This window comes from Panicum virgatum, chromosome 9K, assembly GCF_016808335.1.
Source record: "Panicum virgatum strain AP13 chromosome 9K, P.virgatum_v5, whole genome shotgun sequence".
Classification (NCBI taxonomy): Eukaryota; Viridiplantae; Streptophyta; class Magnoliopsida; order Poales; family Poaceae; genus Panicum; species Panicum virgatum.
This window is the reverse complement of record NC_053144.1, coordinates 11902181-11929999: the sequence shown is the minus strand read 5'-3', so window position 1 is coordinate 11929999 and position 27819 is coordinate 11902181. Positions and strand designations below refer to the sequence as shown.

General features: G+C 48.2%; 1 protein-coding gene across 3 annotated transcripts; it reads right to left on the bottom strand.

Moving 5' to 3' along the window:
• Window positions 1-746: 746 nt before the first annotated feature.
• Window positions 747-26566, bottom strand: LOC120648329 (protein argonaute 12-like). Of its 3 annotated transcripts, XR_005664902.1 has the most exons (24): window positions 25832-26560; window positions 25391-25435; window positions 24900-25054; window positions 24670-24816; window positions 24405-24538; window positions 23333-23442; window positions 23143-23249; window positions 22919-23051; window positions 22687-22803; window positions 22471-22578; window positions 22308-22379; window positions 5122-5244; window positions 4864-5041; window positions 4630-4751; window positions 4408-4545; window positions 4179-4321; window positions 4031-4096; window positions 2235-2298; window positions 2000-2135; window positions 1838-1911; window positions 1661-1755; window positions 1532-1563; window positions 1179-1425; window positions 747-998 (listed from the first exon to the last, which is right to left on the bottom strand). XR_005664902.1 is itself a non-coding variant. In XM_039925065.1 (23 exons), the coding sequence occupies exons 1-23, from the start codon at window positions 26465-26467 to the stop codon at window positions 1247-1249; spliced, it is 3114 nt and encodes a 1037-aa protein (XP_039780999.1). In that variant the 5' UTR covers window positions 26468-26560; the 3' UTR covers window positions 899-1246. The 3 variants fall into 3 exon arrangements, 2 of the variants coding, with proteins under 2 accessions (XP_039780999.1, XP_039781001.1); XM_039925065.1 differs by having other exon boundaries at window positions 899-1425; XM_039925067.1 differs by lacking the exons at window positions 747-998; window positions 1661-1755 and having other exon boundaries at window positions 1077-1425; window positions 1532-1614; window positions 25832-26566.
• Window positions 26567-27819: the final 1253 nt, after the last annotated feature.

Here is a 27819-nt window from a genome sequence, read left to right as displayed (position 1 = left end):
CTCTATTGTAATAATGGCCGGATATTTCACATTGTGTTGTAGAGGCTGGAATATTGAAAAATTCTTTTATCTAAAAAAAGATACGCGCAACATGCTTCTAGGAAAGACTCAGGCCGTCCATGTTACACTTCAGCGCTTCAGGTTCAGGGTTCACACTTGATGTGCCACTCTCCTGCAGTCTGCCCCGCACGGAGAAACTCTCGAGTCATGGCGTTGTGGATCTAATTACTCACGACCTATCTACGAGGGAACTGATGATTTCCCCAACTACCGGGTTTAGACGCCCAGACCTTCTTCAGAGTTCAGCCTTGCCACAAGCAGTCAACGATGCTGGCTGCCGATAAGTTGCCAACGAAAATACCCGAGCAATCACACATGAATATTCAACTGAATATCTCTGTCGTACCGGACCTTGATTTGCTTTCAAGGAAACAGAGTTATCTCCTTTTTTTTATAAAAAAAAAACTGAATCTCTCTGTCAGCCCGTCAGCAGGCACCAGCGTCTCTTTCTCTGACCAAGCCGTGTGAGAATCTTCAAAGGACGACGCCGATCTAAACTCTCGAGTCAGCCGGTTCCCGCCAATAATGGCGCTAGAATACTCCCGGCAGCGACCTGTTGAGCCGGAGCAGCGTTGTTTCCGGGGCGTTTCATGGCCGGATAAGCGCACCGGCTTCTCAGCCATTCGGGGTAGTCTCCAACTCTCTGTTCGCACTTGGCCAATGGCAAGGCAACAAGCCACAACCAAACCGAGAGTTCTTTTTAGAAATATTGTTGAATGAAAGATGGATTTGCGTCAAGGACAGGTGATCCTCCATTCATTTCAAATCTAGAGAATCAGTGCTAATGCCGCGTGGATGGCGGTGACGAGACGATGACTCGGACATTGCGTGCCCCATATGCAACAAAGAGCCCGATGATTTAACAGGTTCATTCATCATATATTTACACTATCCAGGAAGTCAAAGCGTTCCAGAGCCAGCAAATCCAGATGCAGCACCTACAAGGTTGCAACTAGAAGCTCTCAAAATCATTCTGAATTTGGGAAATCCAGCAGACAGATTTGAAGACTAGAAGAGGAAGGCAGCCACTTGGGCGACTTGCAACCATTCGATGGATGAGTTGTCCACAAGATAATCTGGAACTGAGTGCCATTTACACCACAGGAGAAGTACTCGACCTGGAGTTTCATGACCACAAAAGCGGTGACATGATGCCAGTTCTTGCAGGGAACCAGGCATCCAAACTTCAGCAGTAGAACATGAACTGCCTGACGTTCTCCTTCACTTTGGGCAGCTGCTTCACCGGGACGGCATGATCGTGTGGCCGAGAGGTCGCTGCTGAAGACGATCCCTGGTCAGAGAGGCCGTCATCCAAGTAGTGGCGCGCACGGAAAGCCGCTAGGTGCGCATAATATGCTGGGGGAACTGTTCACAACAGACAGAGCAGAATTGGTTCGTTAGACTGAAAGGACACAATACAGAGATGTGGGGAACCAGCGGCTGAAGACAAAGTTGCAGGCCAATTGCCTACCTATAGAAACCGATCTTGTGCATCGCGCATACCTGAAAAGATGGGATAAAATTTGGTGGCCAGCTGGGAAGGTAACAATGTACCTAGAGGGACGTTAAGGATATAAGACGAGTGGTAAAAAATGCTTACGTGTAGCACAGATTGTAAGTCAACGTCTGCAATGCATCAGCCGTGAAATTATTCTCGTCAAACAAAACATGGTAGTGTGTTGGGCGACTCGTTCCCTGTCACAGGATGACAGGACAAATACAGAAATACTAAGCAGAGTTTTCACTACACAAGTGACATGATCGAGCATCCGTTTACCTGAATGCCAGCATGACTACATAGGTAGAAGTCGAATCCGCTTGGATGGCATATCTTTGTGTCAACAACAGTTCCTGAGAACACAATGCAATTATTAGCCACAACTAATAATTAGGCTTCATCAGAATCAAGATCAATTGCGCCACAGAAAATTTATTTTACCTGGCAGAATATTTCCACTTCGATCTGTCTGATCCCGTGCATGATGATCTTCAGGAAAAAGCCGTGTGTGATGCCGCTTTTGCACCACAATGAATGTAACTGGAGGCAGGTAGCCCTCTTCCAAGCTAGCACATGCCTGAGTGCAGCAATACAAATATAAGCAGAATCACATAAAAAAGGCAGGAAAACCTCAAACGTAAATACATAAGAAACGAATAAGACAGACAAAAAGCACCTTGCGAATCGCATCCACTTCATAAAGCAAGACCTGGCTAAACTGACCTTCACTAACACCATCTCTGCAAGTCAAGGAAACAATGAGTTGTTTTCTTAATTTTTCAGGGAATTTTTTTTTCGCGACCGTGCCTGAGCACGTTTTTCATTAAGAGGAAGAAAGAAAGTAGCTACAAAAGGAACCAGTCACAGTTGGGACCGGTCCTAAGCGTTCTCCTCGGTCCCTATTACAAGGCCAAATTTTCGCGACCTGGCACACCTAAAACTGCAAACGATTCTAACTGTCTAAACCCAGCTTGTGACCAAGTGATGATCTCATCAAAGACCCTTCTCACTACATCATCGACCGTGTGACTTCGGCGATTAAAAGTTCTATCATTTCTTTCCTTCCACAGAAGCCAACAAATGAGCACCGCTAGAGAGTCAAATCCCCGACGCCAAATTTTGGGAAGCAGCTTCCGTGCATGTGCCCACCAATCCAGGATGTAATCAGACTGAGCCTGATGCAAAAGTCGCTCATATCCCAACCGGCGCAAAACCTGAAACCATACTTCACGAGAGAAAGTGCATGAAAGCAAAAGATGATAGATAGTTTCAGAGGATTGGTCACAGAGCACGCAAATGTCATCATCCTGCAGCCCCCGTCTTTTCCTACGAGCGGCGGTCCAGCACCTGTCATGGATGACGAGCCAAATGAAGAACTTGCACTTTGCCGGAGCTCGCGCCCTGCGGAGCAGCTTGGCTCCCTCAACTGGGTGCTGTCCAATGAAGAACGTCGAATAAGCCGAGGAGGTGGAGAAGACCCTATCCGAAGTCCACCTCCAGCAAATCGTATCCGGCTGATCCGCAGTGAGATTGATCTGCCTCACGTGATCCCAAGTTTGCAGATATTCCAATAAAACCTGAACGGTGAGAGCCCCAGAGATATCACTGATCCATTTGTCATCGAGCAAAGCGTCTGCGACTGTTCGTTGCTGCTTGCAACGAGAACCAACAGCGTTACATAAGCAGGGCGCCAGGTCTAGCAAGGATTGACCTTGCAACCAACGATCTGTCCAAAAAAGCGCCTTCTTGCCGTCACCCAACTCCACATAAATTGAAGCCTGAAACATCGCCTCCACAAGGCGCTCACCCTCAGCAGGAAGCTCCAGCCATGGCCTTAGGTGGTCAGTTCTCCTCAGCCAGAGCCATCTCATACGTAGAGCATACCCAAACTTCTGTAGATCAACAATCCCAAGTCCACCAAGCTCAGTCGGCCTACATACGCGGGGCCAAGCCAGCAAGCAGTGTCCACCTTTGGCCTCCTTGGATCCTTTCCACAGAAAATTTCGTCTACAATTATCGATGCATTTGATCACCCACGGAGAGAGGTTAATAGCAAGGGCCGTGTGTGTGGGGATGGCCGAAAGTGTGCTCTTGATCAGCACGACTCTGCCGGCCTTGGTAAGAAACCCTGCCTTCCAGGACGACAGACGATTTGCCACACGATCCACCAGAGGTTGCAAATCATTCTTCGTGAGGCTTGTTATACCCAGAGGTATACCAAGGTAACGAATGGGAAAGGGTTCAACTGTTGCAGGGAAATTGGTGAGGAGCGTCACCGTGCTCTCTAGATCACACCAGATTGGGGAGATCAAGCACTTTGCCAAGTTTGTCCTAAGCCCCGACGTTCCTGCGAAGATGTCTAGAATTTCAGGGAATTTGGCAGGTGCTCTGCCTTTCCATTCAAGAAGTAAATGAGTTTTAAGTTAAGAACAAACATAATTAAAAATAGCAGATATAATTGCCTGTACGGACCGATAAAAAATTATCCTTCCAGGTTTGCGTTTCCCATTTGCCCTATAGAACGACACCAGCAGTTCCCTGCAGGAACATTTTTCCTTTAAGAAGGAAAACATAGATGGTTCACTGAAAGAATAGCAGAGTTATTAGACAACCAACATGCCTGATCATTCCACCATGGATAAGTCCCTTTTGTGGATCCTTCACTTGCGTGAAGAGATCAGTTATGATCTCTTCTCTATGACCTTGAGAAGACACCAAGCATATGTACTTCGAAACTTCCGGCCAATCCATTGATGCAACAACCTATCACATAACAAATCAAGTTAATATCATAACACAGATCAAGCTAAGATCAAATAAAGTAAAGGGAGGCAAACTAAAATACAAACCGCTGCAATAGAAGGAGATGCATCCTCCCCTGGAGCTGGGTGGGTAACATCAGCTCCAAAGATTATTGTAGGCAAATCTGTTAACAAATGCATCCTCCTATGCAATGCATCTTCAAGAACTGTATTGCGGCCACCAACCTATGTGCAAATTTTGAGCAGTGTAAGGAAACTCGAAGATGCATTGCATATAAGGCCATATCAGACTGACTAGGTTCACCTTACCTTGACATTAATTTTAAGGGCCAGGTTTTGGAGATACTGTTGGCCACCTTTCTGAACATTCTTAGGCACATAACACTGAGTTATTGCACCGAGCTCAGTTTCACAAAGCCGTTTTGCCCTTCCTGCACATGAAAGAAATGCAAACTGGAATTTAGGATGACAAGAAGATATAAAAAAATATTTAGCCAATAACAAATTCTATAAATTTTGAACGGCATTTGGCGTGCTAATTACCATAGAAAACACTTGCATTTGCATCTGGTAATACTATGATTACCAACTCAAGCTGCTGCCCAGTCACGCCTTGTTGAGAAATCACTTCTGCAGATTGACCATGTATATTTCTTAGTGCAGCTTCTAAGTTATCTGGGCGTACTTGCACAATGTCAACACATGGCCTCCCATTCATTTGCTACCACACAAAACGAAAAGAAATGACAAACCAGCATAGATAACTTGAATGGAGTAAACAATGAAATGTTACATGTTTACCATGCCCATATTATTGCACACACCGACCAGGTTGTTGCAAAACATCCTGACATCATTCAGATGCAAGCGAGAAGCAAAAGTCACACAAGTCCAGTACTTAATGAATCCTCCATTGATCAATATCTGTGAAATACACCCAAAAAAGATGCTTGACCAACAAAGATATGTAAAGCTAACAATGACTACACTTCTTAACCAATGGGTACTTATGCCTAAGTAGGTGTTGGAGTATATTGAGCCCATGTGTATAGAGGCCTATCTAGAGGCCCATGTGTAGGTATTATATATACCCATCCTTCTAGGGTTGGAGAAATATAACAATTATTCCCTCCATCATGGTATCATTAGCTTAGGTTTTTACCTCTCCTCTCTCCTCTGTGGCCAGCCGCCGCCGGCTCCTCTGTTGCCCGCCGCCGCCGGCTCATGGCCGGCTGGCCGCCGGCCTCCTCCTCCTCCCTTTCCCTCTCCTCCTTCCCACCCCTCCCTTCCTCTGCTCCGAGCCCCGCCTGGTCCGCCGCCGCCTGGAACGCCTGCATCCATCGGGGTCCCCTGCCTGCTCCTGCCGCCGCCGCCGCTGGTGCGCGCGCGGGCGCGGCGGGGTGGGGGGTGCGGATCTCCTGCTGGGGGAGCGGCCGTCGCCCTGGAGGCGCTCGATCCGCCTACTGGGGGCGCGGCGGACGTCGACTCTACGACTCCCCTGCCCCGCACGGGTGATGAGCCGCCCCTTCCTGGGCCGCCCCCTGGGTTTCCTCCCCATGGGTCGGTGCCCCCTGGGCCGCCACTGCCCCATCCTGTGTTCGCCGGGAGCACCGCGGATGCCGAGCGCGCCGCGGTTGCTGCTGCTGGAGGGAGCGCCGAAGCTGAGCAGGCCGCCGCCGCCCACCGCGCCGCCGTCGATCCGGCCGTCATGCGGGCAGCGGCACAGCTGCTGCAGGATCCCGCCGCCGCCGCTGTGGCCCACCGCGCCGCTGTCGCCGCGGGCAAGCGGCCCGCCACCGATGCCGTGCCTGATGCCGCGTGGACCCGGCTCGGGATGTCGCCTGCGGATGCGCCGCTCTCCGCCGCCGCTCTCCGCGGGCAGCAGGCCGACGCCGCTCTTGCCGCGGCCCTCCTCGCCGCCAAGTCGGAGGCTTCGGCGGCCCAGGAGCGGGTCCGCGTGACAGCCCTCACCTAGGAGCGCGAGCGCGCCGCGGCCGACGCCTCCGCTTTCCGGGTCGCCGAGTCGGAGCGCTTCCTCCGCGCATCCTCCGGCCAGCTGTCCGTCGACACCGAGCCAGGCGCCTATTCCTCACGCCAGGCGCCGCCCGCTGGATCTGGAGCCCGGTACGACCCGACCGACCCCATGGTCGCCCAGCTCCACCTCCAGGCCGCCGGGGTCCAGAACATCAGGGACCTGGTCTCCGTCCTCCTCGACACCGCGTCCTCCTCCTACGGCCGTTGGTGGGACCAGGTTCTGCTCGCCCTCCGCCGCTACGCCCTCGACGACCACGTCCTCGTCGACTTGCCGATCGAGGCGCGGGACGTGGCGTGGCTGCGCCTCGACAGCATCGCCATGTCCTGGATCTTCGGGACCATCTCCCTGGATCTTCAGGACCTCGTCAGGGTCCACGGCGGCACCGCGCGGCAGGCCTGGGTGGCGCTCGAGGGCCAGTTCCTCGGCAACGCCGAGTACCGCACCCTCCAGCTCGACGCCACCTTCCGCACCTTCGTGTAGGGAGACCTCTCTGTCGGTGAGTACTGCCGGCGGATGAAGAGCATGGCCGATGCTCTTCACGACCTCGGGGATCCAGTGTCCGATCGGGTCTTGGTGCTTAATGTCCTGCGGGGCCTGAGCAGCACCTACGACCACCTGAAGGGCTGGATCGCCCGTCAGAGGCCCTTCCCCACCTTCCTGCAGGTCCGGGACGACCTCGCCCTCGAGGAGATCTAGTGTCCGATCGGGTCTTGGTGCTCAATGTCCTGTGGGGCCTGAGCAGCACCTACGACCACCTGAAGGGCTGGATCGCCCGTCAGAGGCCCTTCCCCACCTTCCTGCAGGTCCGGGACGACCTCGCCCTCGAGGAGATCACCAGGGGTCTCGCGCCCGGATCGTCCTCGCCCACCCCCTCCGTGTTCGTTGCTGCTCCACCGACCTCCTCCACTGCTCCTGCCACCTCCCTGCTCGGTGCTGCTCCCGCCGGGCAGACCGGAGGAGGGGTTGGCCGTGGACGTCGCCGCCGAGGGAGAAGTGGTGGCGGTGGCGGATCCGGTGGCCCTGTTTCTGGGGTACCAGTACCGGTGGGGGCCGTCGGGGCGCACCGACACCGGCTCCAGCTCCCGCTCCTGACCCTGCCCCTGCCCCTGGAGGTACGCCCTAGCCATCCTTCAGCAACCCATGGTCAGGGCGCATCTCGATGTGGCCGTTCCAGGGTCCGGGAGGGGGGCCTCGTCCTCAGCTCCAGCCGACGGCCATGTTCACTGGCGCTACTCCTCTCTTCGCGCCATCCTGGACTCCGCCCGCTCAGCCCAGCCAGCAGCCGACCTGGCCTGGGGTGTCGGACCAAGCCGCACTGGCGCAGTCCTTCAATACCATGGGACTGACGCCGCCGGCCAGCACCGAGTGGATCGCCGACTCGGGTGTCTCGTTCCACACCACTCCAGATGCTGGTATTCTCTTCTGTCCGACCCCCACACCCCGCTTGTCCTTCTTCTATCATGGTTGGTGATGGGTCTTGCCTTCCTGTCACCGCCGTGGGTTCTGCTCCTCGTCTTTCTAATGTTTTTGTTGCTCCTCAAATGGTTCACAACCTTCTTTCTATTCGCCAGTTTACTGCTGACAACTCCTGTTCTATCGAATTTGACTCCTCTGGTCTTACTGTGAAGGATTCGGCTTCCCGGCGTCCGCTCCTCCGATGTGACAGCCCGGGGCCCCTTTACACTCTTCGGCTTCCTTCTTCCGCTGCCTTGCCTTCGGCTTCTTCGTCTACTGCTTTTGCCGTGGCGCCTTCTTCCACCACCTGGCACCGCCGGCTTGGTCACCCCGGCCGCGACATTTTGGCTCAGCTCAGCCGTAGTACCGATGTTCCATGTACTAGGGCTCCTGCTGAGCACCTCTGTCATGCGTGCCAGTTAGGTCGTCATGTTAGACTTCCGTTTTCTTTTTCTTCTTCGCATGCTACGCATGCTTTTGATCTCATTCACTGTGACCTGTGGACATCTCCTGTACTCAGCATGTTTGGCTATAAATATTATCTGGTCATTGTTGATGATTTTTCTCATTACTCTTGGACTTTCCCTTTGCGCGCCAAGTCTGAGACCTTCCCCACCCTCCTTCAGTTCTTTGCCTGGGTGTCTACTCAGTTCGGCCTCACCGTTAAGGCCGTCCAGTGTGACAACGGGCGGGAGTTCGATAACTACACCTCCGGGTCTTTCTTTCTGTCTCGGAGTGTTCAGCGGCGTATGTCTTGTTCGTATACCTCTTCTCAGAATGGCAAGACTGAGCGGATGATTCGCACGACGAACGACGTCGTGCGCACCCTTCTGATCCAGGCTTATCTCCCCCCGCGCTTCTGGGCTGAGAGCCTCCACACCGCCACCTACCTGCTCAACCGCCTTCCGTCCACTGCTTCTCCTGCTCCCACTCGACACCACGCTCTTTTCGGTACCCCTCCTCGCTACGACCACCTTCGGGTCTTCGGGTGTGCGTGTTACCCTAACATCTCCGCCACCGCTTCTCACAAGCTGGCACCCCGCTCGACTCGTTGTGTGTTCCTCGGGTACTCCCCTAACCACAAGGGGTACCAACGCTTTGACCTCACATCTCGCCGCGTTCTGATCTCCCGACATGTCATCTTCGACGAGTCGGATTTCCCATACTCCACCTCCTCCACACCTTCTTCTGATCCCGAGCTGGCGTCTCTGTTAAAGGCTGACCCGGTGGTTCAGCCACCGTTACCTGTCTGTCCTTTTCCTGCAGGTTTTCCCGGCGCACCGGCACCACTTCCGATGTTGCAATCTTGTTGCGCAGAATTTGGGTCTTGCCCGGCGAGTAGAACTCCGTCATGAACTCTTTCATCAAAGACTTCCAATTTTGCACCGTGTGCGGTGGTAGAGAATAAAACCATTGCAGCGCTCTCCCAAGTAGAGAGAACGGAAAGAGCCTCGCTCTTGTTTGATCTTGAGTCATCCCTTGCATGTCGAAGGTGCGGCATAGTTGGAGGAACGCTTGAAGATGTAGATTAGCGTCTTCTTTTCCAGTGAAGGGCGAGCTTTGCACCATCCTTATGATTGAAGTCTTGATCTCGAAAGGAACTCCGATGTTGTCGAGATTTTGGATCGGCAAGTCCCGAACGTCCGGAGTGCATAGCTCTCCGATCGTACGCTCTGGCTCCGGTAGCGCCATCCCTGGTGAAGTGGCGCCTCCTTTGGACTTGTTGGTGGAGTTGCTTGAGGTGAAGACGATGAATCGTCGGCTTCAACTTTTGGATCTACTAGTTCCGGCTTCCTTGATCGTGCTTCTCGTCTCCTTTGCCTGTAAATTTTTTCTGGATCATCCACAAAATTTTCGGGTTTGTTGGAGAGGCTCCCGTCCATCTCCTATTAGGGGTTAGTGAAAAAGAAAAAATATATACGAGATCTAAAAGATGAATATACAAGATCTAAAATATAAAAGAAAAATAAAGCAAAATAAAGAAAACTCTAGATTAGATTGATTTTTGTGGAATAGATCCGTTTTTTTAGTTAGCTCAGAAAAATAAGAGATCTAAAAAGGTCAAAAAGGAAAATCAAGAAATATTTACGAATGCAAGTAAGATTGGATCTTAAATCGATGGTTCCCCGGCAACGACGCCAGAAAAGCTTGTTGACGCTCCTTAGCGCCCCCGATTTATATACCGCAAGCGCACGGTTTCGTGTAGCTTTTCCCTTAGAGTATTCCCCCAAGGTTTATCAATCCACGGAACCAAAGAGACAAGAAACAATCTACTAGCATAGAGATTTCTTTGTGTTTGATGGTGAAAACAAATCTAATCTTCTAAAAACAGGACAAACACCGAAGGTAGCAAGAGAAAGCTAGAGATAACCAATCTAGATCACCTAGATCATGCATATGTTGTAGTTCCAGCTAGATAAAGCGAAGTAAGGTAGATGTGAATCTCAATGAAAAGCCTCTTTAAACTCAAAATCTCCAATCCGATTCCTCGATACCCAACCTACTAAGTGGCAACGGCCTGTCACGACGCCACCCCTTTCAACGAGATACCCTGAAGCAAGTCGAATCCCCTTTGGTAGTTCCGCCATGAACCTCTAGCCACCATGACTACAAGATCATGCTAAGTTATCTATCTCGATAATAGATCTAAGATGAAGCGAACCCAAAGAAAAAAACGATATCGAAAGAGAACATGGTCGCTAAACATTCGGAAACACAAATAACTTCACCATGAATGATAGTACATCACAAGATCACAACCAGGGCCCTACCTTGATCTTGATGATCCTAGCTCCAGAACTCTGACGTGGTCTTCCTTGCAAGGTTCCCACGTCGGCTAGGGCAAACCCTAGACAACTAGCACGACCCTCGGCTCTCCGAGAGGTGTCCCTCTATCTTCTCTGCTCCTTGGCGTCGTCTCCCGAATTGATCTCTGCGTGAACCTTGGGGAGGGTCTTTAAATAGCCTCAGGGAACCCTCGGTCAAAGGGGAGGTCGAACCGACCTAAAAAAAGGTCTGGGCCGGCCGGCCCAATGAGCCTAGGCCGGCCGGCCTGGGACTTTCCTTCGCCGGATTGTGCTCAACTTTCTCCCCAAGTCTCCTGAAATCTTCTAGAGTTTATGTCTTTCACGATTGCACCCCTTTAGACGTCGTTATCTTCGAGATTTCTTCGAGGAGAAGGATAGGATGGAAAATCCTTTCTTAAATATCTCTTTACTTTGCTTAGCCCCGAAGTATCTCGATCTTATCTTGTGGGCTTTGTCTTTTGGGCTTCATTGGAGGGTGGATGTGCATGAACGGGCCTCTAATCATCATGGCCTTCGATCCTTTGCTCGGGCTTTGGCCTTCGTCATTCTTCGTGTCATCGCGTGATCGTGGGCCTCACCATTTCATGCTCCAAAATTGGTCAAAAACTTGCAAAAACGAAGTACCTCCAAAATATATGTGCAAACGCGAAAACGACCAATAATTGGGCCGAGGTTAGGATGGTTAGTGATTTTGATATTAAATTCATGCCATTATCAAAGTTAAACAGGGGATAAAATGAATACTTAAGGAGCGCCAACATTCCCCCCATGCTTAAACCTTGCTCGTCCTCAAGTAAGTCTTTGATAAAAATCAGCGCTGCCTTTCAGTGTCCAATCCCTGCACTTGATCGTACACGAGAAAACACAATGCTCCCAAAAAATATTTTGCAATTAATAATTCAAGTTGTAACCAGCTTTTTCAATGTGGAAGGTAGATACAAGTTAAATGCTTCCCCACAATTATTAAGCACATGCTCTCAAAATTAAACAAGTCTCAGAATTAAGAAAGTAAGTTCCATAAGTAATGCTAAACCAAGATCAATAATTCAAACCTCATTGCAATTTGCTCATGGAAACTCTCGGCTCATCTTGTCTCTCAATCTTGCTAAAACTCTCTCCTTTCTTTCTCTCATATGTATGTGTGAGGCTTTATCTGGAGCTCTGGAAAATTTAGTCCTAACAAAAGCTATTATAATCAAGATATTATCAAAACGAGAAATACTTCTTATGGATTTAACGAGACTCGTCAAAAAGACCATTGGAAAATAATTTCTTTATGGAGAGGGAGAGAATGGAACACACACTTTAGATGGTGGACATGTGCAAATGGCAACGGTTGATCCCAAGGCACGACTGAAGTCCTTGTTATCGGATTGCACATGGTTGGAATAATTAATTATAGAATAATCTTCAAAGTATCTAGAGTTTAATGAAGCAAACGAGACTGAGGAGCTTTTCATCATCATTCATTTTTTTCTTTTATCTCTTTCTTTTTTTCTTTTCTTTCTTTCTTTTTGCTCCTCAGAACCATTGGCAACACAATGCACTTACTCCACCTCCCCCCATGCTTGAACTTTTGCTTGTCCTCAAGCAATGAAGTGATGATAACTTGATGGAGTGAGTGCACAAAACCTTTATCAATTCTCTGGACATAACTTTGGAATTCAAGGGAGCATCTCCTCGTGAAAGATTGAAGCCAACAGAGGAGGAAAAGGGGCAGGCCGGCTAGCCTAGGGGTGTTGAGCCGGCCGGCCTACTGCCTGTAGGCCTCCACCTCTTCGAATTTTTCTTCTGCGAACTCTTTGATGCTTCCCAAGCTTATGTTTTACTGAATTTTGTTTTTGATTCCACTGTTTTGCCGTCGAAATAAATATATATACTCAATATATAGGTTGTGGTCAAGGAGGTGTTTCACAAAAAGATGTTTTTGGTTAGGAGTGGATATCCAGCGAGGTTTGCGATGTTCCCGGTATAGAAACTCACAATGCATGGATAGAATGGCTAGCAAAAGAGAGGTACGCAAAAATACGGAATGGTCAGCTTCTTAGTCTCGTACCAAAGAAGATAAATCCTGAATTAATTCACCTGAAAATAATTCTTGCGCTATGGTTTGTTATGATATATCATTTAGGCCTGTAGAAGGGTAGAGCAATTGCAAAAGATATCATTGACAAGGTTAGCTCAAAATTAAATCCAAATTAAATTTTCCTTGACAAGCTTAAGTAAGAGAGCAAGAATAAAATAAAAAATATGTGTCTTAATTTATCATAACCTCCACAATTGAATTAGCCGGCATTTAATTAATTTTCAGATCATGTTAGAGAGAGCATTAGTTTAATCATGCATAAACCAAGCACAAGAAAGTAGACAAAGCGGCAACGATCATCATATTTTAACATGGCACAAACTTTCTATCATCATTACTAACCATAACATTAAAGCGTAGGTGGTGCATTTATTTATCATGGTGATGAAGACAAAAGAAAACAAATTGCACACATGCTGAAATAAATAAAACAGAAAATTGCTACGCACACACAAACTTGCACACATGCTGAAAATAAATGAAAAGAAATAGAAAATCCAAACCACACGTGCGAGCATTTTATTCATGGTCATGCCGTCGATCAATCTCCTTGATTGGCTCTTGCGTTGTATCCTTGATCATAATACTGCTGAAATGCTCCTCCATTAAATTGTTCCGGTGGCGCCAGGCGTAGAAGTCCTATTTGATATGCAATTCTTGCAGTTCCATCTTCTAGTTGGGTTGTATGCATCCGGATGTCATCTATATCTTCCATGTTTCTTCTCGCATAAGCACCCATAATTCTCATTCCTTGTTCTGGTTGAGGGAGGTCAAAATATTGTGCTCCAAATGACGGGTCGGGCATCTCTCCTTGATATGACGAGGGTGGGTAGTCGTAGTTGCTAAATGGTGGGGGTGCCGCCGCAGCGTGCCCCCATGCTTGTTCTTGGCCTCATTCCCATTGACTCGTCCATCCTTGCGGGTATCCCTGTCCACTTGATGCACCTTGAAATTCATTCCTCCAATAAGCAGAACTTGGCGGTGGAAGGTTTACTTCCAAGTCTTCTTGTTGTGCCGATGCCGATGTCCCTTCAATTAACCTTCCTCTTTTTGATTTCTTCACCTTTTTCCCAATATTTTCAAATCGCCAATCAGTCCTCCCACTTGCAAATAATTTTAGCCTTTGATCGGGGAGAGAAATATCCATCTCAGAAATAGTAAATCCCTTCTTTTCATCCCCTCCGATATAATGGCCTTGCCTCAAATGATCAATCCCAATATCTCTTCCCGGGACATAAAATTTTTGGATCCCTCGTAAACTCGGATTCATGGCTCGGGCTATCATTGTGAGATAACATCCCGAACCAACTTCTCCCGTGCCGGATGATGCTTCACAAAGCCACTTTTCAACCATGATGTTGGTGGGATCAATTACTTGCTTCTTCATCAATGCTACATACATCCAATTTAATTCTTGGTCGGTGACCTTCGATTCTCTCATCCTCCCGAGAATTCTCTTGCTCAACCAAGAGTGGAATATTTGGAGGGTCACATTACTTATATTTTTCCTTTGGCGGTTGACATCTTTTGTTATTTTTGTCCAAAATTCATCAAGCTCTCCATCTTCAACTTGGACCATTTCATATGCATTACTTTTGAATCCGAGCAAGCTTCCTATTTCTCCATAGGTGATTACTTTCTCTTTATTCTTGAGCCTAAATTTCAGACATGGAACTTCTTCATCATCCACCACTTTTGTTGATTTTTCTAATGTCATGAACATCTCAAGAGCCACTTCTTCTTGCATATCAACTGTGACACCGTCGAAAAATAACTTCCAACCGATGTTCTCCAATAGCTCATAGATGCCATGATCAAATCCCAGCTTCACCAATGCTTCATCATCAAAATCATAATTTGCTCGTAGTCTTCCCTTCATGAACTTGAGCCTTTCTTCTTCTTCTTTCGACAAGATAATAAACCCATATTCTGAATTCTTAGGCTTGTATGGTGGTGGTGCGGATGACCTTGTCGAACGCCGTGGAGGAGGTGGCATCCCTTCGGTGAATCTCATGGAGGAGCTTCTCGGGTCTCTCATCCCACCAAGGAGCAACATGTCGCTCCTCGGTGCGGGGTTTTCCTCCATGCTCCGCGGAGACTCGGAGACCGAGTGCCTCCGCGAAGAACTTGCCGATGCGTCGGATGTTGATGAACGCATCCTTCTCCTCCCGGCGATGAACTTCATGAGGCCACTCATGGTGACTCCTTACTGCATACACTCAAAAACAAACACATCGGGGATTTCTTGCCGGCGGGAGAATCAATATATCGAAGAGTGGAACAAACTAGGAATTGTGGTGAATTTTCTGAGATTTTTGGAGTAGATTTTGGTGGACGAATTTTTCAGGGCTCTAACTGATGTTTCTGGGCAAAGAACTTGAAGAACATAAGGAAATGAGTGAACATAAGGAAATGAGTGAGGAGTATACCTTCCAAAGGGGAGCACCAGAGGGCTTAAATAGGGGACAGGCCGGCCGGCCTAGGGCCTTGGGGCCGGCCGGCCTAGGGCATTTCTGGTTCCTCTCCACTTCAATTTTCTCTGGTGGCTTCCTAGTGCAATTATTTGCTTCTGTCCAGTACATCTTGTATGCTTTACACCGCCCCAATCATGTGAACCACTCCTTCTTTGCCTTTGATATCCACTTGCAACATTATTCCTCCACTTTGTGCCATTCACCTTGTCCCATGCTTAATCATTCATCACATGGTGCCATCTTTGCTGAAAATCACATGTCCTTCCCATGCATGGCTGCTCCCTCCTTTGAATTATTTGCATGTGGTGGTAGGTAGAGAGCACAACTCTTTCCCGTGAACTCACTTTGATCAATGGGTGTTAATCAAGCACATAAACCCTTTCCAAATCATGCTTAGATGTTTAATCCTCCTCTAACTTCGAAATTTCAGAATTGACTCAAAGCATGCAATGAGTTTAAATGAATAATTAGAGGGGAATTGAAACATCTTTACATTTGTAAGTCGAAAAATATTTCCCGACTACATTAATTTTGGTTGCACCGGAACCGTTCACTTTCATGAATTGATAGCAAACAATCTCGAATTCAACCGTGGGTCTTGGGTTTAGGTTCTAATTTTTGCCAAAATGAGAGAGAATTTTGAAAAAGAGAATAATTAAGGTTAGGAAAATTCTAGTCCTATGGTAATGAAACTGAAAATTCTCTCTATGTTTGTGCGAACCTACGCATCAAGAATTTAAGTAATATAAACATAGCGCGGCTCTACTCGTGTGTTTTATCTCAACTTGGTCCGGCCATCATGGACAGGACGGTCGCCAAAAATAGGTATGGAATTTTGGATGTGGCTTTCTCAAGAAGAGGCAAATAAATCATAGGATGGCTCATGTCATTGGTTTAAAATAAGAAATAACATTGGAATGACCGAGCGAATAAAATCCAAATCGAATTGTTTGACCGAACTACCAATTGTTCAAAAGTATATCATGTTCTTGCGTAGCAAAATTCTCGACTCACTTACCTAAACTTTTCGCGGGTTGTCCTCCCGGCAGCTTTATTCTTGACTCGACAAACGGGTTGAACTCCCGGCAAGGCGCTTCGTTTATAGTCTATAGCGAGACTTTCTTCTTCTTCACTTCGGACCAACGCTCGGTGATGGCGCTGCAGTCTTGGGTACCCACTTCCGCACAATCCTTGGTGCGGATTTGTCTTCTACGTTAGTCTTCTTTTTGGTCTTCACACGCGGGCTTTTAGCTTTCTTCTTGACGGGTGCAACGATCTTCTTTGTCGCGATGGACGCGACGACTTCTATCTCCTTCTTCGCTTCCTTCTTGTTCGGCTCCTCTTCTTTCTTTGGCTTCTCCTTTGTGACACGGCGGTGAGGCGGAACATATTTTACATTGATCATGTTGCATATCTCGAGGCGTGGACGAAACTTGAATTCGCTTGTGGTGCCATTGATGTCGAACTTTATCTCCCCCTTGCCAACGTCGATGTTCGCCCTTGCGGTCTTGAGGAAAGGCCTCCCAGGTATGAGAGGCGCCTTGCTCCCTTCTCCCATATCGAGAATCACAAAGTCAACGGGGACTAAGTGTTCTCCAATCTTCACGGGCACGTCTTCGGCGATTCCCAAAGGATAGCGAACGGAATTGTCCGCTAACTCTAGGCACATGGCGGTGGGTTCCGGCTCCGGTAAGCGTAGCTTCTCGAACACATTCTTTGGCATGACGCTCACACTTGCACCGAGATCACAAAGTGCTCTTTCGAACATAAGAGATCCAATGGAACACGGGATGGTAGGACATCCGGGGTCCCTCTTCTTTTCAGGAGCTTCATTAGCGATTGCCGCGCTACATTCCTCGGTTAGCTTGATAGTGCTTGGCGGTATCTCGGGCTTGTTTCCCATGTCTTTGAAGTAGCAAGAATACATCGGAACTTGTAGAGCGTCCAAGAGCGGCATATTGATGCTCAACCTGCGTACCATGTCAACAAATTTGTTAAACTGCTCATCTTCATGTGATGATGGCCTTGGCGGTAGAATCTTGGTGTCTATATCATCTAGCTCAAACTCCGCCTCTTCGGTGACTATCTCTGGCATAGGAGTAGGTGCCTTCTCCTTGATGATGGTCTCCACTTCAACTCTTGGCTTAGGCTTCCTTGCTCCCGCTGCATGTTCGGGTTCTTCGGTCTCCTTTCCCGAGCGAGTTTGAATTGTCTTTGCCGTCTCCGGACTTTGAGGTTGCCCGGGTAATTTTCCTTCGTTGCTAGATAAGCATCCGGCAAGCTGGGCTACTTGCGTTTCTAGCATCTTCATCATGTTGAGTACTTGAAGGTTAGAGCTCCCGACCTCCGTCACCATGCCATCAATGTTCTCCAAGATCTTGTCCATAGCCTTGAACTTGGTGATGGTGTCCTTGTTGATCTTGCCTTGCTCCTCCATGAACTCCTTCAATTGTATACGAAGAGGCACCAAGTTTTGAATGGAAGAGCTTGCATTAAATTGGGGTCTACCTTGCCCGTAGCGGAAATTGGTCGGCGGAATCCATTCTCCCTTCTTCATGTAGTCGAGCATCTTGGCTTCCTCCGGGCAATTCTTTTGCACATGGCCGTACTCTCCACATTCTTCACATGTAGACCTTGCTTCGGCCGCCTTTAAATCAATAGCTTGGGCTTCTCTTTTTTCCACTTCCATCTTCTCCAACCTTCTCATGAGCAAGTCGATCTTCCCTTCTAGCACTTCTTCGCGTTCCACTTGTAATACACTCTTCGCGGCGCCCACGGCTTGGAGTGGTTGTAGGCGCCCCGATGATGCCCATGCGTCATTGTCCACCACCTTCTTGAATAGCTTGAAAACTTGAGTAAGCGTGAGCTCAATGATAGAACCTCCGGCCGATGCGTCAATGATCCCCTTGATGCAGTAGTGAGGCCTTGATAGAACTTTTGGACCACATCCTCCCTTGAGAACTTGTGATGAGGTATGGCGCTGATGTAGTCGTTGAAGCGCTCATAGGCTTCCGCAATAGTCTCCGTCGGGGCTTGCGCGAATGTTGCAATCTTGTTGCGCAGAATCTGGGTCTTACCCGGCGAGTAGAACTCCGTCATGAACTCTTTCATCAAGGACTCCCAATTTTGCACCGTGTGCGGTGGTAGAGAATAAAACCATTGCAGCGCTCTCCCAAGTAGAGAGAACGGAAAGAGCCTCGCTCTTATTTGATATTGAGCCATCCCTTGCACGTCGAAGGTGCGGCATAGTTGGAGGAACGCTTGAAGATGTAGATTAGCGTCTTCTTTTCCAGTGAAGGGCGAGCTTTGCACCATCCTTATGATTGAAGTCTTGATCTCGAACGGAACTCTGATGTTGTCGAGATTTTGGATCGGCAAGTCCCGAACGTCCGGAGTGCATAGCTCTCCGATCGTACGCTCTGGCTCCGGTAGCGCCATCCCTTGGTGAAGTGGCGCCTCCTTTGGACTTGTTGGTGGAGTTGCTTGAGGTGAAGACGATGAATCGTCGGCTTCAACTTTTAGATCTACTAGTTCCGGCTTCCTTGATCGTGCTTCTCGTCTCCTTTGCCTGTAAATTTTTTCTGGATCATCCACAAAATTTTCGGGTTTATTGGAGAGGCTCCCGTCCATCTCCTGTTAGGGGTTAGTGAAAAAGAAAAAATATATACGAGATCTAAAAGATGAATATACAAGATCTAAAATATAAAAGAAAAATAAAGAAAAATAAAGAAAACTCTAGATTAGATTGATTTTCGTGGAATAGATCCGTTTTTTTAGTTAGCTCAGAAAAATAAGAGATCTAAAAAGGTCAAAAAGGAAAATCAAGAAATATTTACGAATGCAAGTAAGATTGGATCTTAAATCGATGGTTCCCCGGTAACGGCGCCAGAAAAGCTTGTTGACGCTCCTTAGCGCCCCTGATTTATATACCGCAAACGCACGGTTTCGTGTAGCTTTTCCGTTAGAGTATTCCCCCAAGGTTTATCAATCCACAGAACCAAAGAGACAAGAAACAATCTACTAGCATAGAGATTCCTTTGTGTGAGATGGTGAAAACAAATCTAATCTACTAAAAACACGACAAACACCGAAGGTAGCAAGAGAAAACTAGAGATAACCAATCTAGATCACCTAGATCATGCATATGTTGTAGTTCCAGCTAGATAAAGTGAAGTAAGGTAGATGTGAATCTCAATGAAAAGCCTTTTAAACCCAAAATCTCCAATCCGATCCCTCGATACTCAACCTACTAAGTGGCAACGGCCTGTCACGACGCCACCCCTTTCAACGAGATACCCTGAAGCAAGTCGAACCCCCTTTGGTAGTTCCGTCATAAACCTCTAGCCACCATGACTATAAGATCATGCTAAGTGATCTATCTCGATAATAGATCTAAGATCAAGCGAACCCAAAGAAAAGAACGAAATCGAAAGAGGAGAACATGGTCGCTAAACATTCGGAAACACAAATAACTTCACCATGAATGATAGTACATCACAAGATCACAACCGGGGCCCTACCTTGATCTTGATGATCCTAGCTCCAGAACTCCGACGTGGTCTTCCTTGCAAGGTTCCCACGTCGGCTAGGGCAAACCCTAGACAACTAGCACGACCCTCGGCTCTCCGAGAGGTGTCCCTCTATCTTCTCAGCTCCTTGGCGTCGTCTCCCGAATTGGTCTCTGTGTGAACCTTGGGGAGGGGTCTTTAAATAGCCTCAGGGAACCCTCGGTCAAAGGGGAGGTCAAACCGACCTAAAAAAGGTCTGGGCCGGCCGGCCCAATGAGCCTAGGCCGGCCGGCCTGCGACTTTCCTTCGCCGGATTGTGCTCAACTTTCTCCCCAGTTGTTATCAAAAAAAAAACTTTCTCCCCAGTCTCCTGGAATCTTCTAGAGTTTATGTTTTTCACGATTGCACCCCTTTAGACGTCGTTATCATCGAGATTTCTTCGAGGAGAAGGATAGGATGGAAAATTCTTCCTTAAATATCTCTTTGCTTTGCTTAGCCCCGAAGTATCTCGATCTTATCTTGTGGGCTTTGTCTTTTGGGCTTCATTGGAGGGTGGATGTGCATGAACGTGCCTCTAATCATCATGGCCTTCGATTCTTTGTTCGGGCTTTGGCCTTCGTCATTCTTCGTGTCATCGCGTAATCGTGGACCTCGCCATTTCATGCTCCAAAATTGGTCAAAAACCTGCAAAAATGAAGTACCTCCAAAATATATGTGCAAACGCGAAAACGACCAATAATTGGGCCGAGGTTAGGATGGTTAGTGATTTTGATATTAAATTCATGCCATTATCAAGGTTAAACAGGGGATAAAATGGATACTTAAGGAGCGCCAACAGCCGAGCGCGGTCCCGGTGCCCGCGGTCGCGCCACGCGCGGCCCCGGACCTCCGGTCGTGCCGCGCGCGGACCCGGTGTCTCCCACGGCGCCGCAGCGGTACGCTGAGCCGGTGCAGATGTACCGGCATCGTTCGGCGTCGACACCGGCGTCGCTTGCGCTCTCGCGCTCTTGGCCTGTGCACCAGCTGGACGTGAAGAATGCGTTTCTTCACGGCACCTTGTCAGAGACTGTCTACTGCTCTCAGCCAGCGGGATTTGTGGACTCGAGTCGTCCGGATATGGTCTGCCGGCTCAACAAGTCTCTCTATGGACTGAAGCAGGCTCCTCGGGCTTGGTACTCTCGGTTCGCCACATTCTTGCTGACATTGAGGTTCACCGAGGCCAAGTCTGACACGTCTCTCTTCGTCTACCGCCATGGGGATGAGACTGGCTATCTGCTGCTATACGTCGATGATATTGTGCTCACAGCCTCCAGTCACCAGTTACTTCAGAGTGTCATCTCCTCTCTACAGCAGGAGTTCGCTATGAAGGATCTTGGTCAGCTCCACCACTTATTGGGCGTCACTGTTGAGCCTCGCCCATCTGGTCTTCTCCTTCACCAGCGGCAGTACGCCCTCGATATCCTGGAGCGGACTGGGATGACTGATTGAAAGCCCTGCTCCACTCCTGTCGACACTCAGGTGAAGCTGTCTGCTGATCTGGGTGATCCGGTGGCTGATCCTACTGCCTACCGGAGTCTGGCCGGCGCTTTGCAGTACCTCACCTTCACCAGGCCAGACCTCACCAACGCTATTCAGCAGGTCTGTCTCCATATGCATGATCCCCGGGAGTCACACCTTGCTGCGCTGAAGCGTCTACTCCGGTACGTCCGTGGCACTGTGGACCTCGGTCTGGTGCTTCACCGCTCGTCCTCTGCTGAGCTGGTGGTCTACACCGACGCTGACTGGGCTGGCTGCCCGGACACTCGTCGCTCCACTTCCGGCTACGCCGTCTTCCTGGGCGGCAACCTGGTCTCCTGGTCGTCCAAGCGGCAGCCGGTTGTCTCCCGCTCCAGTGCCGAGGCGGAGTACCGGGCTGTCGCTAACGGCGTGGCTGAGGCGTCCTAGCTACGACAGCTCTTGGCGGAGCTCCACAGCCCGCTCGCCAAGAGCACGCTTGTCTACTGCGACAACATCAGCGCCGTGTATCTCTCCACCAACCCCATCCATCATCAGCGGACGAAGCACGTGGAGATCGACCTACACTTCGTGCGCGACAGAGTCGCCATCGGCGATGTTCGGGTACTCCATGCCACGACTACCTCCCAGTTTGCTGACATCTTCACTAAGGGGCTGCCCTCGTCGACCTTCTCGGAGTTTCGATCCAGCCTCAACGTAGCCGGTGGCTAGTTGTGGCTGCAGGGGGTATTAGCCCTTTGTACTCTACTTGACTCTCATCTTGTCCAGTCTTGAATACCGCTGCGTCGGTTGTTCAGACTGCGGGGGGTGTTAGCTTTCTTGTTGTCCAGTCTTGAACACCGCTGCGCCGATAGTTCAGACTGCGGGGGGAGGGTGTTGGAGTATATTGAGCCCATGTGTATAGAGGCCCATGTGTAGGTATTATATATACCCACCCTTTTAGGGTTGGAGGAATACAGCAATTATTCCCTCCATCAGTAGGTAATAGAAGTTGTCACCAACAAAATTTGCAAGTAGGCATGGAATTAAAATCTCACCAAAACAAAACGAAAATGATGGTGCGGTTGAATAAAAGTGGAGCTCAGAAAGAAATAGAACGCCCAATACCTTGTTGTTCATATTCCATTGACCAATCAATGGATTACACACCTTTTCTCGCCCAGAATCATGGTATTTAAGCTTAAATGGAAATAAATGACCATCGGTATAGGATAGCCGAAACAACAGATCAAAATATAAATAGTGCAGCCCATAAAACGAACAAATTTACCCTTGGAGCTGGCAGCACACGAGCATCAACCAAGGCAAGTTGATTTGTCACCTTAATGCCAAATTCTTTGGCGCAGTAATCATTACCGTAGTTGTTCCTACTAACTACCTGAAAAGATAAAAGAGAGTAGGAACTTCTTTAAATGCACAAATAGTGAATGCCACAATGCATGTAAAAGGGGGACAGGGTCAAAGATCGGATAGTTATGAGATTCACCTCTAAAATGCTATTCTGCCTTTGAGTAGGTCGCTCGCATGCCATCCTCAGGATGCTCGTGACTTGGCGCTCATTTAGCTTTCTAGAATAGCGTTGCCCTTCAAGTATATTGCAAACCTGCATACATAACATATGTATCTTGAAGATTTCTGACAAAAATATTGAATCAAAACAGATGTCCTGTATCATAGTACTATGAAAGTAACAAGAAAGATGAGGACATAATCATGACCTCCATGGGTAAATATATTGGCCTGCTATCACTTCCAGCTTGAAGGCATGGCCAGTGAATGCATTTCAAACAGTGATTATACTGGCATTTAAAGTACTGGACAACTGAAACCCTTGTCCCATCTTGATCAAACCTGTATAAGCAAACATAAATATACAGTGTGATTAAAAAGAGAACAAAGCATAATGTAAGGAAAGTAAGATCAACTAGAATTGAATACATACGTTAAATCATTCAAGGGAATTGCGGTTAGTCCTGTAATCCTGTAGCGGACAGATTTATCACGGCGGTGTGTTGCCACAACCCGGACTCCTTTGAGCGCTTTCTTCAGCTAAAGAGAAACAGCAATGATGCAACCAAACCATATAACAAAAGAGTTAAATGAGTCCAAAGTAAAGGCATCATGGTCCATACTTTTAGGCGATCCTGGTCAGTCAACTGCCTTGAAGCATCACAGATGTTGAGATACTCCAATGCAAAGTCTATAATTGGTTGAGCCTTGTAAAATGCAGTTGCAGAAATATCTGAAAGAAAAATAGGTGAATTTCATCACGCAGCTACCGGTTAACATTGAAACTCACTTTTTATACAGTAAAGCAAGATGATGTAATTCAAATCTCATCTTACAAAATAAGATTTCTATGAAGTATCAAGATTAAAAAAATGTTGTGGTTACCTATATTATATTTTCTGATTATCAGGGGGAAATATTTATACTCAACTGAGTAGACCCTTACTATTATTAAGAGCTAAAGTTACTAACTTGAAAAATTAAGAAATCAAATAAAATCCAAACTAAAACAAAATAAGCCTTTCCTTTTTTGCAAGTAATCCTATTCTAGCTTTACTCCATTGTAAGATTATTATTGTATCTGAATTTTAATTAGGAAAAATAATGCTAACTATTGTGCCATCAAATTAAATTAATTACACATTTAAATTCACATTTAGTAACTTGTTCATCCAATTAAATTAACAAGAAACTACTAAGTGCATATTAAACAATAAATCATGAGCATGCTGCATATGAGTATAGTCCTAACTTGTACTCATATGCAGCATATGAGTACAATCTCTAAACTAATAACTTGTGCATCTGTGTAATTGGCTAATAATAAAAGAAGATATACAATCTATCTATATAATGTTATTTAAAGTACCAGACATTTGGTACCTGGAAATCCTTGAAACATGCACAAAAATTTTAAACATGGTATAGAGCACACTTGCCTGGTACAAAAAAAAAGTATAGTCCTGTAACAGGCCGCCCTAACTTATACCTTTTGATGACTAAGTTACAAAGGGCACCATGAATGTAGGTATAATACATTATTCCCAATATAATCCAGAAGAAAACAATTTGAAAGCTTTATATTGAGATTGTTACACTTTAATAGTGCACATATAGATAGTACATCTATGACTTCCAAGTAAATGATGAGAATACGTGTATTTAAGACGCAAAGAGTTAACCACACAACTATACCAATATTTAGGGACAACCCCATCTGTGTAGCGCGTAAACTTTGATAGTAGCCCCTCCAGCATTCCACACCACTCCCAATCTCACCTCCATGTCCAAAGGCTTGTGAGAAAAATGAGCTTGAGATGGAAACATACCTATCACGGTTTTGAAAAGAAAAGAAAAGACCCAGAACTTGTTGAAAAAGGATCATATACACCTGCCCATCTGGCACAGCTTAAGCTGATGACTGGCACTCATGAAATGTGCATGAATGTGTTATAATTACCTTGCACTCGGACAATGCCTCAGAGCAATATCAAGGGCTTGGATAGTATCCTGTGGCAGTTCCCTCTGCCTACCAGCCAAGAACTCATTAAGGCTGTACATATCTATTTTTGCCGCATCTTTTATGGTTACCTTGTACTCTTTCTCACTGTAGGCAGGAAGACAAGGATCAACACAACAAAAACAAATGAAAAGAAAACATGTTCTTGTATGAGAAGCAAAAAAATATACCCCTGGTTTGCTCTCTCGGGATTTGTTAGTTTCAGAACAAATTCTTTGGTTTTGAATGGGAGTGGACCAGCAGTGAAAAGGCCCTTTTTACCATCATAAACAGGCAGTCGCCCATCCAAGTACTGCTTGTGCAATTCAACGAGTTCATTAACAATGGCCTTGTTTGGATGCGCGCTAGGATTCTAGCGCTAGTGAATAGTGCCACTTTGACCATTAATTACGGTGTCAAATAAAGTCAGTTTACAAAACCAATTCCAGAACCCCGCGCTAGTGACCCTAAAGAATCTAATGAGGCCTTTGACCGCGCGATTAGAGGATGATTACTGTAGCATCACTGTAGCAAATCATCAATTAATTACCATCATTAGATTCATCGCGAAAAGTTACATCCATCTCTGAAAAGGTTTTGTAAATAGACTTCATTTAGTACACCATGCATGCGAGATTCTTTTGTAGCGCTAGGTAGCGCTTTGAAACCAAACAAGGCTAATCCATCGGTTTCTTTCCCGCGACTTTGATTCTGGAGTAATCACCACCTGCACAAGTAAAAAGTATAGAGATTAATGCACTTGAGTCAAGATAACGTAGGAATAAACTTGACGCAAGCGCCGAAATATGGCAGGCTTTTGACCCAGGTTTGTCATGAACCCAATTTGAAACTCATTTTACATACAAAAGTAGGAGTGTGTATATATATATGGAGCTGGTCGATCATTTATAAGAACAAAAATAACACAGCTCTATGTGTACACGATCGATAGGATCATTCATTCAGTAATAACACTGCCAGAAAACGGCACACTGATGAAACATATTAGCTGCTGGTCCGACAGTGTAACCCCCCCCCCCCCCCCCCCCACCCCCACCCCCACCCCCCACACCCACACACACACACACACACACACAGAGAGAGAGAGAGCCCGTGCGCCTACATCGTAATGGTAGATCTCCGTGTCGGCGACGCGCACGAGGAAATGGTTGGCGCGCACGCGGCACCTCCGGCCGACCGTCCCGTACCCCGGCCGCGCGGGGAACACTAGCGCCTTGCTCGACGCCGGAGGCAGCCTCCCAGCAGGCGCAGCCTCCACCACCTGAGCCGCCTGGCCAGCAGCCTGCTGCATCGACGACATCCCTTCCGTCTCAACCTGCGCCGCGGCAGCCGCAGGCTCCTGCGTCGGTGCCGACGCCGGCGCCCCCACGGCGCCCTCCGCGACCACCACCCTCCTCTCGACCTCGCCACTCAGCGCCTCTACCTCGGCGGCTGGCAGCGACGTCGACGCCGACGGCGCGGCCACCTGCCAGCGCCCCTGAGCAGCGGCGGCGGCGGCGCCATAGTGCTGCCCACCTCGCCCGCCGACCACCTGGGCCCCGTGGAAGGGGTGGCCCCCTCTCTCACCGGCGCCGCCCCCACGCCCGCCTCGCGCCGGAACGCCATCTCGGCCGCCGCCGAGCTCCCCGGCGATTCGGCCTCGGCCTCGCCCTGGGCCGCCACCCCCACCTCCACGGCCTCCTCCGTGCTCGCCTCGGCCGCCCCGCCGGCCGCCCCCGCCACCACCGCGCGAAGACATAAGGCCGAACCCTAAGCTCTCGCTCGTAGTGAAGCTCAACTTGTGCGCAGAGCGGCGGGCGGAGCATATATAACGACCATGGCGAAGGCTGCTAACGACACTACTGGAGTACGATGATGAGAAGAAAGGCGGATCGCGATCGCGTCCAGAGGCCGGCGAAGCAACGAATCTGGGCCGGCTGCCATGCCCGGTTCTGCCCCTGGTCCTTCAGCGCGAAGGCAAGGGCGGCCCCGTCCTATACCCTCGCAACGGAGGCAGGGGCAGAGCCGGGAAACGGGATGGGGGACCGTGGTGGGGCCGCGCGACTCTATGTGCTGTCTCTTTCGCCTCTTTGATCGGAACCGCCGTGTTCCAGAAAGTTCCTGCTTCCACGGCAAGCTGCCTCGTACATAATTAGAAACCTGGCGCGGCCACGCCCTCCAGCGAGTTGAGAGTTATACATATTTAACATATTAGTGGCAAATTATATTTATATGATTGATGGATTTTTAGGCCACCTCCATCGGTGTAGACGAAATCGCCAATCGAGCAGGAGCCGTTAAACAATAAAAAACTAAAAAGACGTTCTTCTCTGTCCTCGTTTTGTGTTTCTACTCTCACATACCTTTGGCAAACATGCTATAAGTTAGCGGTGAGATAAGAGCTGATGCAACAATTTTTATGATTCCTCTCTCCTCCAGCTCAGCTCAAGCCAGCGATATCTCCCCTTGTTGGAGGAGGCCTTAGTGTGTGCAAATAGTACATGATACCTTGATGAAGTTACATATTTAGTAGAAAATTGTGGTAAATATAAATTGAATCTTCAAAGGTTATTATTTGTGCTCATAAAAGAGGAAGCAAAGTATATTAGAGGTAGTGAGTAAGGTAGCAACGAAATCCCATGACCAATCTGTTGTCATATTCATCTACGGATGTTGGTTGAAGATCATGAGTCTGGCTTTAAACTGTTGAAGAAAGTGAATTGCACCTTGTGTTGCTGTAGGTTTGAGCCGTCCACCATAATCCATAGTTATTTTTTCTTTAAGGATCAGCTAGCGAGCACCAATGGCGCCGGTTCCTGCGTTAAGCGTCGCGGTGCTGCTGGTGGTTTGTGTCGCCGGTGTGGACGCGCAGGGCGGCAGCGGCAACAGCGCCACTTGCAGCACTGACCTCTTCCGCCTCCTCCCATGCCTACCCTACGTCGAGGGCTTCGTGCCTGATGCGCGTCCGATGCGCCAACTTGGGTAGCATGGTGCATTTTGGTAAGGAATCGAGTCTTTATGGAATCGAGTTTTTATGTGACGAAGCTTGGGGTCACCAGAAGTCTAGACATTAATGTGGCGAAGCTTCAGGACTGTGTAGGAAAAGAAAAA

Bases quoted from the DNA above. Each gene is read 5' to 3' on its own strand.
- LOC120648329 (XM_039925065.1), bottom strand. From the start codon at position 26,467: ATGTCTTCGCGCGGTGGTGGCGGGGGCGGCCGGCGGGGCGGCCGAGGC. The intron at 24,817-24,899 runs GTATATTTTTTT...TCCTGCCTACAG, and splicing joins CCCGAGAGAGCAAACCAGGG to TGAGAAAGAGTACAAGGTAA. The intron at 23,052-23,142 runs GTATGTATTCAA...TTGCTTATACAG, and splicing joins ATTCCCTTGAATGATTTAAC to GTTTGATCAAGATGGGACAA.